This window comes from Gouania willdenowi, chromosome 14 (assembly GCF_900634775.1).
Source record: "Gouania willdenowi chromosome 14, fGouWil2.1, whole genome shotgun sequence".
Lineage (NCBI taxonomy): Eukaryota > Metazoa > Chordata > Actinopteri > Blenniiformes > Gobiesocidae > Gouania > Gouania willdenowi.
Genome location: NC_041057.1, coordinates 326,540 through 338,157, shown reverse-complemented (window position 1 = coordinate 338,157; position 11,618 = coordinate 326,540). Strand labels below are relative to the sequence as shown.

Here is an 11,618-nt window from a genome sequence, read left to right as displayed (position 1 = left end):
CGTCCACGCCGTAGAGATGTGCACGTGTGTCAGTGTGTGTGTGTGTGTGTGTGAGGAGCGACTGAGGAGAGCGGAGGCTGCAGCTCTACTGTGGAAGGGGGGGGGGGGGGGGGGGGGGGGTGGGGGGGGTGGGAGAGAGACAAAGGGGGAGAGAGAGAAAGGATTAGTTTAGTTCTGATCACATTAATCAATCATTGCTAATACAATACACTCACTGGAGTTCATCCTGATCAATAATCAGCTCTTTATTAACTAGTTACAGTAACTAGTTACAGTAACTAGTTACACTAACTACTAATTACAGTAACTACTAGATACTGTAACAGTAACTACTAGTTACTGTAACAGTAACTAACTAGTTACAGTAACTAGTTACAGTAACTAGTTACAGTAACTAGTTACACTAACTACTAGTTACACTAACTACTAGTTACAGTAACTACTAGTTACTGTTACAGTAACTAGTTAGTTACTGTAACAGTAACTACCAGTAACTAGTTACAGTAACTAGTTACAGTAACTAGTAATTACTAGTTACTGTAACTGTGTGTGTGTGCAAAGCCTGAGGGGGAGGAGCTAAAGAGCAGCAGGTTATATACATAAGTTTAAAAGCTATCTTTACAGTTAGTTTATTATGAACGTTCCCAGGAGGAGAAACAAACGCTCCTGTGAATCATACATGTGTGAGTTTCTTCTTCTCTGGGCTTTAAAACGTGTTGGTGTGACGACTGTTAGCGTGCGTTAGCGTTCCATTCTAACAGTCTGCACTAACGCTGACTCATGCTTTTGACTTTTTCTCACAAACATCTGGATTGTGTGTTGAGCGTCTGCGACGAACTCCACCCGCCTGGAAGCAGCTGGAGGGCATTTCTAACAACCCTCCCCGGGGATGCGTCCAGAGAAGGAGCTGTCGGCGCTTTCTGACCTCCTGACTCACACCTAGAACTACATGTGCTCACATCTCATTATAAACTACAGACAGCTGCACGTCTTTGGTCTGAGGAGGAGGAAGATCACGACCAATCACACGAGGAGGAATGCTCTAACAGGAAGTACATCTCAGTAAACACACAAACACCAACAAAGTCAAAAAGTAGTGAACAAACACTGTCTAAAGCTTCTAATGATCAACACAGAGGGAGAGAAACACCACATAGATGTCTGTCTATGAGAACAAGAAGAACAGCAGATAAAGATAAGCTGCACCTGCAGCCATCTGTGAGTAAAGCTGTGACAGTCTTTGACCATTCCCATTCTTCTGTTTGTAGCTCCTCCCCCTGACAGGTGACTGTGTTTCTGTGTGAGTTGCCTGTGATACGTTAACATTTAGAGACGTTAAAGAGTAAAAACACACGTCACACCATCACTGACAGGTTACTGACGCTAATAGAAATAAACGAACACGAGAATAGAATCTATACGTCTCCATTAACTACCTGTCGTTAGCTAACGTTAAATTTCACCACAAAGTCTGACAAATGAGACAAGCACAGATGAAGATGTAACAAAGATATGAACTGACTGTGGGAAAAAGAGAGTGAAATAAAGTCATCAAATCTACACAGAACCTCCACCGACCAATCAAAGAAGAGACAAAGATCAGCTGATTAGCAGGTGTGTGTATGAATGTGTGTGTTTAGTGAATGTACGAGGTGCAATTAAAAGAAAAGGGGATGAAACCTTTGTGTATATATGTGTATGTAGTGCAATAGCTCCGGAGGGTGGAAGCAGTGGTCATACTAACGTACTACTCATGCTAACGTTCTACTCATGCTAACGTACTACTCATGCTAACGTTCTACTCATACTAACGTTCTACTCATACTAACATACTACTCATGCTAACGTTCTACTCATACTAACGTTCTACTCATACTAACATACTACTCATGCTAACGTTCTACTCATGCTAACGTTCTACTCATACTAATGTACTACTCATGCTAACATACTACTCATGCTAACGTTCTACTCATGCTAACGTTCTACTCATGCTAACGTACTACTCATACTAACGTTCTACTCATACTAACGTTCTACTCATACTAACATACTACTCATGCTAACGTTCTACTCATGCTAACGTTCTACTCATACTAACATACTACTCATGCTAACGTTCTACTCATGCTAACGTTCTACTCATACTAACGTTCTACTCATACTAACATACTACTCATGCTAACGTTCTACTCATGCTAACGTTCTACTCATACTAATGTACTACTCATGCTAACATACTACTCATGCTAACGTTCTACTCATGCTAACGTTCTACTCATGCTAACGTACTACTCATACTAACGTTCTACTCATACTAACGTTCTACTCATACTAACATACTACTCATGCTAACGTTCTACTCATGCTAACGTTCTACTCATACTAACGTTCTACTCATGCTAACGTTCTACTCATACTAACGTTCTACTCATGCTAACATACTACTCATGCTAACGTACTACTCATACTAACGTTCTACTCATGCTAACATACTACTCATGCTAACGTACTACTCATACTAACGTTCTACTCATACTAACGTACTACTCATACTAACGTTCTACTCATGCTAACATACTACTCATGCTAACGTACTACTCATAATAACGTTCTACTCATCCTAACGTTCTACTCATCCTCACGTACTACTCATGCTAACATACTACTCATGCTAACATACTACTCATGCTAACGTTCTAATCATCCTAACGTACTACTCATACTAACGTACTACTCATGCTAACATACTACTCATGCTAACATACTACTCATCCTAACGTTCTACTCATCCTAACGTACTACTCATGCTAACATACTACTCATGCTAACGTACTACTCATCCTAACGTTCTACTCATCCTAACGTACTACTCATGCTAACATACTACTCATGCTAACGTTCTACTCATCCTAACGTTCTACTCATCCTAACATTCTACTCATCTATACATACTACTCATGCTAACGTTCTAATCATCCTAACGTACTACTCATACTAACGTACTACTCATGCTAACATACTACTCATGCTAACATACTACTCATCCTAACGTTCTACTCATCCTAACGTACTACTCATGCTAACATACTACTCATGCTAACATACTACTCATCCTAACGTTCTACTCATCCTAACGTACTACTCATGCTAACATACTACTCATGCTAACGTACTACTCATCCTAACGTTCTACTCATCCTAACGTACTACTCATGCTAACATACTACTCATGCTAACGTACTACTCATCCTAACGTTCTACTCATGCTAACATACTACTCATGCTAACGTACTACTCATACTAACGTTCTACTCATACTAACGTTCTACTCATGCTAACATACTACTCATGCTAACGTACTACTCATACTAACGTACTACTCATACTAACGTTCTACTCATGCTAACATACTACTCATGCTAACGTACTACTCATCCTAACGTACTTCTCATGCAAACATACTACTCATCCTAACGTACTACTCATCCTAACGTACTACTCATGCTAACGTACTACTCGTGCAAACGTACTACTCGTGCTAACATACTACTCATCCTAATGTACTTCTCATGCTAACGTACTACTCATCCTAACATACTACTCATGCTAACATACTACTCATGCTAACGTACTTCTCATGCTAACGTACTACTCGTGCTAACGTACTACTCATCCTAACATACTACTCATCCTAACGTACTTCTTATGCAAACATACTACTCACGCTAACGTACTACTCATGCAAACGTACTACTCACGCTAACGTACAACTCATGCTAACGTAGTACAACTCACGCTAACGTACTACTCACGCTAACGTACTACTCACGCAAATGTACAACTCACGCTAACGTACTACTCATGCTAACGTACTACTCACGCAAACGTACTACTCAAGCTAACGTACAACTCACGCTAACATACTACTCAAGCCAATGTACAACTCACGCTAACGTACTACTCACGCTAACGTACAACTCACGCTAACGTACTACCCAAGCTAACGTACTACTCATGCTAACGTACTACCCAAGCTAACGTACTACTCATGCTAACGTACTACTCAAGCTAACGTACTACTCACGCTAATGTACTAGTACTACTAAGTTTGACGTATAAATGAATATGTAGTGCGTTCACATTAGATAGTATGACTAGATTGAGTAGGTGAGAAATACCAGGATGTAAACTATTTGGGGACATGTACATATACGGTGTGCACACTAGTCATACTCAACTGTCCCATGATGCATTGGGAGCTGAAATTGATGTCCTGATGGCTTTAAAAAAGATGATATTACTATGGCCCCGCCTACCTATGATTCAGTGTGACATCACTATGGCTCCGCCTCCCTATGATTCAGTCTGATGAATGTTCATTTTAGGCCTTTAAAAAGCCTTTTCTCTCATTGTCAAAACACTGTCAAACTACAGTGATGAACAAATACACACTCACCAACAATACTTCTAGTGATTCCCAGGAGGAAAGCCTGACTCAGCTCAAATAAAGAAGCAGCGTGAGAATCAATAACAAGACTCATGAATGTGAAATTAACGCTGAATAAAGAAGCAGAAATAAAAGATGAGAATGAGAAAGAAAAGCCTGAGGAAACATCAGAGAACACCACTTCCTGTCAGAGGAGCAGGTGAAAGTTGATGTATAATGATAGAGCTGTTGGTGGATAATCACACACAATAGGAGAGTACTTATTTGGTTTGATGTTCCATTAGACATCACACTACACACTGTGTGTACTTCCACCTGTAAGCACACGCACACCTGGGAACGCGTCTTTATTTCCACATGACACAGAGGAAGGATTTCACGCTCCCTGAGGAAATGTGTCTGCGATGCTCCCGACTGTGGATGAATATGAAAATGTTGAAGTGACACAGCTTTTATTGCTGCTATTTAACACTCGCCATCCATCACACGCACACACGCACTCAGCAGGAGCCGCGCGTGCACGTTGGGAGAGTGTGTGTGCACGTTGGGAGAGTGTGTGTGCACGGTGGGAGAGTGTGTGTGCACGGTGGGAGAGTGTGTGTGCACGGTGGGAGAGTGTGTGTGCACGGTGGGAGAGTGTGTGTGCACGGTGGGAGAGTGTGTGTGCACGTTGGGAGAGTGTGTGTGCACGGTGGGAGAGTGTGCTGACAGTGACAATCACTGACAGTGTGCTGACATTCTTCCTATCTCCTTATGTCCACTTTTCCTTAACCTAGTGATAAGGTCACAGGGTTAAGGAAAGTGTTAGGAGACTTCCTAAGGAGTTTAGACAATCAGACGCACCTCCACTAAGTGACATAGTAATAATAATATAATAATAATAATAATAATAATAAGTGAACTCCACATTTCCTAAAATACACTAAAAGTTCACTTCTAACACTTTCCACTGATATAATATCATAAATCACAGATTTTAATGTAAATCAAAGGAAAAGAGAGGTTACCATGGCTACCAGGAACTAAAGGTAAACTAAAGAACATCACATAGAGAATGGTTGATCACACTCACCTTCTACTCATTAATCAACATTAATACAAAATAAGGAGGATTTAATGCACCAATACTGCAGAATTAAAAATAAACATTTAAAGATGGTTAATTTAATACTAAAACGTCATCACATGCAGCAGTATTTAACTTTACTAAATACTAACGTGTATTTATCTTGGTGAGTTTGAATCCTGGAAGTTAAATAGATTTTAAAAGGAGCTCATTGGTGACAAGAGCTGCTGAGGGCCTCTCACATGGTCCATGAGGGCTACCTGGGGCCCACAAGCCCCATGTTGGGGACCCCTGGTATAGGGGCTCAAAATCACAGTGTAGGGGCCCCTACACTAAACAGTACTGGAGAGACCCCTGGAGTCTGTGGTGGTCTGTCCTACTTTAATGTGATGTGTGCTGAGGATGTGTTTCCTGAAGCTAAACGGGACGCGTGGCGCTTTAATTTGAGCTAACAGGATTGGTGCTGCTGTCATGTGTAGACGTTGGAGTTGATTCTGCAGCTCAGGGAGGAAATCCCAGCATGCACTGCAGCGTGAACAATGATTTGGGTGTGAGAGCTTCAGGCTGAGAAACTATCACAGAACGACTTGAGTAACACACACGTTAACACACACGCTAACACACATGCTAACACCACCAGGAAATAATTATTACACAACCAGAGCAAACAACACATCACAACCACACACACAAATATCTGCAAAATAAAACCAAGAGGTCAAAAACAGACAAAAAAGTCAAATGATGAAATGAGAGAACAGTGATGTGGGATTAGAACCAGCAACCCTCTGATTACAGCTGCTTCATTAACCCTGACTTATCACTGAGACACTGTGTGAACCTGCTGGTGTTCTAAACCAGATGGTGACCGTGTTAACTGGTGACTGAGACTGACTGTTAGCTGGTCATCAGTTAACACAGACACCAGTTTGATCAGAACAGCAGTGAATCTGGACCTGCTGATGGAGTTATACTGGTTATGCTGGTTATACTGGTTTATACTAGTTATACAGGTTATGTTGGTTATACTGACCATACTTATTATACTGTGATACTGGTTATAGTGTTTATAATAATTATACTGGTTATACTGATTATTCTAGTTATACTGGTTATATTAGTTATACTGATTACATTGGTTATAATAGTTATACTGGTTCTACTAGTTATATTGGTCATACTTGTTATACTAGTTAGTACTGGTTACACTAGTTATACTGGTTATACTGATTCTGTTGGTTATACTGACGATACTTATTATACTGGTGATACTGGTTATAGTGTTTATAATAATTATACTGGTTATACTAGATATATTAGTCATACTTGTTATACTGCTTATACTGGTTAGTACCAGTTATACTAGTTATATTGGTTCGTACTGGTTTATACAAATTATACTGGTATATTTGAAGTCAGCCTGCAACAGAGGGTTGGAAGGTAGTGTGGACCAGGCCAGTGAAGCTACACTATTGTGTCTGCACACAACCACAATCATCCCCCTCCTCTTAGCCTTTCACACCCCGAAGTCCATCATCCTCTCAGCTCCTCCCCTGGAGATCTGACTACCTACACTTCTTTGAACACCATCCGTCTGATGTAGAGGCTTGGAAATAGTAAGCATATGTTGAGTAAAAATAGACACCCCTACAATCCTTATTTATCTTATTTAACTATTTTATTTTCACGTAATAACTCATTTGGTTCTTATGCAATCTCTTTTGAGTGAAGTGTAATCCCTACGCTGTCCAGTAGGTGGCACTGATAGAGTAGCTGAGGCACCACAGAGGAAGAACAATCCTCTGTGAAGTAAACGCAGCTGAACGCATGTGTGATCTTTGTTCTTTATCACAGGTTCGTAAACACTAACATTTCACGAATTGTATGCATATTATCTGAGTTCTGATGTGTTTAAGATAATATTGTCAAGTGTGAGTCAAAGAGAAGCAATGTTTGTACAAGGTGTTTGAGTAAATTGTGAACGTGTTATAAGCTAACTTGCTAAGCTAATGGTCAGGTGTAAGGGAAATTACAATGTGGAAAAGGCTAATTCACACCAGTTTTTATTACAAAGAACCACTTGAGTATCAGATTTAAAGACATCTATGAAACGTTTTTCATACAACAGGACAATTACTGAGTTTGATTTGTTACCAAAGGTGCATATTAAGAGTTTATTACCAAATATCAGTAAAGCTATTGTACAACTGTATTAGACACAGAGCAGCCATTTTGAGGAGCTACTGCTGTGCACGTGTTTAGTGAATTATATATTAAACTTAGTGATTTGATTAAAAACATATTTCATAGTTATTGTTAAAAAGATAAATATCTTTACAAGTTTAAAAGATAGAAATATAAATCGAGATAAATAGTGATTCATTTCATAGTGAAAATAAGTAAAATGGGTAAAAAGTATAAATACATTGGGTTAAAAACAATGTACTTTTTGTTAGTATTTTTGTAACTTTTGAGAAACTGTAATTGTGTAATTATAATATGTGACTAGTATAGCTTTACTAAGCTATGGTCACATGGACTTTGGGACTCTTTAAGGCCATTTAGAACAGAATAAGTATCTGGATTACTGCTGTTATGGATTGTGAAAATATGGAGGAAGAACAATCCTGAACACATGTTGTCTCTATTGTTTATCACAGACTATCTGATTACATCACACACACACATGCTCTCTGAACCCCAGAGGAGCAACACTGACAGAGATGCAGGTTGACTTCTCCATTAGACCACATTATGTACACCTGATAAACTGTGTGTCTGACAAAGCGGTCAGCAACACCGGGGCGAGACCCCTCAACGAGGTGGACTACAGGGCTGCTGTGGACAGCTTTGTCACATGGAGTGAGCTGAACCATCTACAGCGCAATGTGACAAAGACCAAGGAGCTGATTGTGGACCTGAGGAGAACCAAGAGGTCAGTCAGTCCTGTCTCCATCCAGGAGGTCAGTGTGGACATTGTGGAGGAGAACAAATACCTGGGAGTGGTGATTGACAATAAACTGGACTGGGGGAGGAACACTGACTTTTCTGAGATGCTGTGGTCCTTCAACATCTGCAGAAAAACACTGAAGATGTTTAATGAGTCAGTGGTGGTGAGTGTGATCCTCTACGCTGTTGTTTGCTGGAGGAACAGACTGAGGGTCACAGACACCAACAGACTCTACAGACTCATCCACAAGGTCAGTGACGTTGTGGATTAAACTGGACTCTCAGAGAGGAGGAGCCTGTCCAAGGTGAAGACCATCTTGGTCAATGAGTCCCACCCACTCCATGATGTGCTGGTCAGTCACAGAAGAACCTTCAGCACCTTTAGCACCTTCAGCACCTTCAGCACCTTTAGAACCTTCAGCACCTTTAGAACCTCTAGCACCTTTAGAACCTCTAGCACCTTTAGAACCTTCAGTACCTTTAGAACCTTCAGCACCTTTAGAATCTCTAGCACCTTTAGAACCTTCAGCACCTTTAGAATCTCTAGCACCTTTAGAACCTTCAGCACCTTTAGAACCTCTAGCACCTTTAGAACCTCTAGCACCTTTAGAACCTTCAGTACCTTTAGAACCTTCAGCACCTTTAGAATCTCTAGCACCTTTAGAACCTTCAGCACCTTTAGAATCTCTAGCACCTTTAGAACCTTCAGCACCTTTAGAACCTCTAGCACCTTCAGCACCTTTAGAACCTCTAGCACCTTTAGAACCTCTAGCACCTTTAGAACCTTCAGCACCTTTAGAACCTCTAGCACCTTTAGAACCTTCAGCACCTTTAGAACCTCTAGCACCTTTAGAACCTTCAGCACCTTTAGAATCTCTAGCACCTTCAGAACCTTCAGCACCTTTAGAACCTCTAGCACCTTTAGAACCTTCAGCACCTTTAGAACCTCTAGCACCTTTAGAACCTTCAGCACCTTTAGAACCTCTAGCACCTTCAGAACCTTCAGCACCTTTAGAACCTTCAGCACCTTTAGAACCTTTAGAACCTTCAGCACATTTACAAACTTCAGCACCTTTAGAACCTTCAGCACCTTTAGAACCTCTAGCACCTTCAGAACCTTCAGCACCTTTAGAACCTCGAGCACCTTTAGAACCTTCAGCACCTTTAGAACCTCTAGCACCTTTAGAACCTTCAGCACCTTTAGAACCTCTAGCACCTTTAGAACCTTCAGCACCTTTAGAACCTTCAGCACCTTTAGAACCTCTAGCACCTTTAGAACCTCTAGCACCTTTAGAACCTTCAGCACCTTTAGAATCTCTAGCACCTTCAGAACCTTCAGCACCTTTAGAACCTCTAGCACCTTCAGAACCTTCAGCACCTTTAGAACCTTCAGCACCTTTAGAACCTTTAGAACCTTCAGCACATTTACAAACTTCAGCACCTTTAGAACCTTCAGAACATTCAGCACCTTTAGAACCTTCAGCACCTTTAGAACCTTTAGAACCTTCAGCACCAGGCTGATCCAACCACGGTGCTCCACAGAACATCACAGGAAATCATTCCTGTCTGTAGATCAAACTGTATAATTCATCACTGTAACCTCACAGCTTGATTGTTGGAAATATCTAAATCATATTTGTACATTATTATTATTATTATTATCTTGTTTTAGTTTTCACTACTGTAATGTGTATGTATTTAATCCTTATTTAATTAACAGTCTTTAACTTAATTATGTAAGTTTTACTTTCTTCTGTTTAGTGTTTATTCTTTTTATTTGTAATATTTTTTGAGGGTAATTTTCCCCCTGATTCTGGTTTTTAGTGCAAATCATCAACAGAGAACCTGTCCTCTATCAGCGTTCTAGTAGAGGATTAATGATGGTGTGTGTATGTTTCCACCACAGAGATGTGACCACACTGGGAGCTCAGAGGGTTCCATAGCCTGGTGACTATAGTACACACACACACACCTTCTGATGGATCAGTTTAATCCAGATTATTACACATAATATTAACACAATAAAAGGTGAATAATAAATAAATGAGTGTTTATTTATATGTATTGGTGTAAACTAGGGAATAATAAAGTTCCAGCAAAAGGAGGTCAAACTTCTCTGTATTTGGTCCCTGAACTAAAATGACCAACTGTCATTTTATTAGTGTAAATATCAGTCGACATGTGTGAATATTTTCTTTGGGTTTAAATTTCAAATCGACAGATTCACATTTTTCAATCATTTGTGAATGAAATTAATTTCACGTGTGTGGATTTATATTCACAAGCTCACATCACATTCCACAACATCTACCTTCATAAGCATGTTCTCCTCTTCTGAGGAGGAGCCTGGAGAGGAGAGGAGAGGAGAGACTCAGGGTCTCACGCTAACATGCAGTAGTACGGTCTGTGTTTTATTGATGAGAGCGTCCATTAAACACAGACAGTGATGACGGCTGTCAGAGAACCAACAAGAGCTTAGCACGTAGCCACCGGACCAACATGTATGGTTTGCTTAGCACGTGTATGGCTAGCTTAGCACGTAACCACCAGACCAACATGTATGGTTAGCTTAGCACGTAGCCACCGGACCAACATGTATGGTTTGCTTAGCACGTGTATGGCTAGCTTAGCATGTAGCCACCAGACCAACATGTATGGTTAGCTTAGCACGTAGCCACCAGACCAACATGTATGGTTAGCTTAGCACTGTAACTCTAAATGGAGGTCACCAAGTTCTCCTAGTCTACCATTGTCTTTATTTGCTAGTCTTGGGAAGCCTTCTACCTTCTTGTAGGAGGACGTCCTCAATTACCTCCGGGGAGCCAAAACACTCTTCAAGGTGCTGCCAGACCATTTCACACCTGCAGAGGGATTGAAGGTGTTTACAGCACGGATCCTTTTTATCTGTTCTGGAGATTTTGTTCCTAACCATTTTGTGAGCAGGTCCAGTTCTTCTCTAGCTGACAGATTTAAGTCTTTAGTTGTCCCAACAAATGAGCCTTTCCATGCCCAATAGTTCTCAGGCTTGTCGTCAAAATGCAGTAAGCCAGTACTGACTAACCCTAACCCAAAGTCCTTCTGTTCACTAACCAAACCACTGGAACCAGATGTTCTCCACCTCTGACCCTGGTTTTAAAGGAAGGAGATTTCTTC

The 11,618-nt window shown here is 40.7% G+C and overlaps 1 protein-coding gene across 1 annotated transcript in view; it reads right to left on the bottom strand.

Annotated features, from left to right (window-relative positions):
* Positions 1-11,319, bottom strand: part of LOC114475956 (dual specificity protein kinase CLK2-like) — a 23,369-nt gene extending 12,050 nt beyond the window's left edge. The window contains exons 1-2 of the mRNA XM_028467179.1: positions 11,250-11,319; positions 10,756-10,811 (exon numbers count right to left, since the gene is read on the bottom strand). Of these exons, the coding sequence (XP_028322980.1) occupies positions 10,756-10,811; positions 11,250-11,319 (126 nt within the window). The remainder of the gene's footprint in view (positions 1-10,755; positions 10,812-11,249) is intronic.
* Positions 11,320-11,618: the final 299 nt, after the last annotated feature.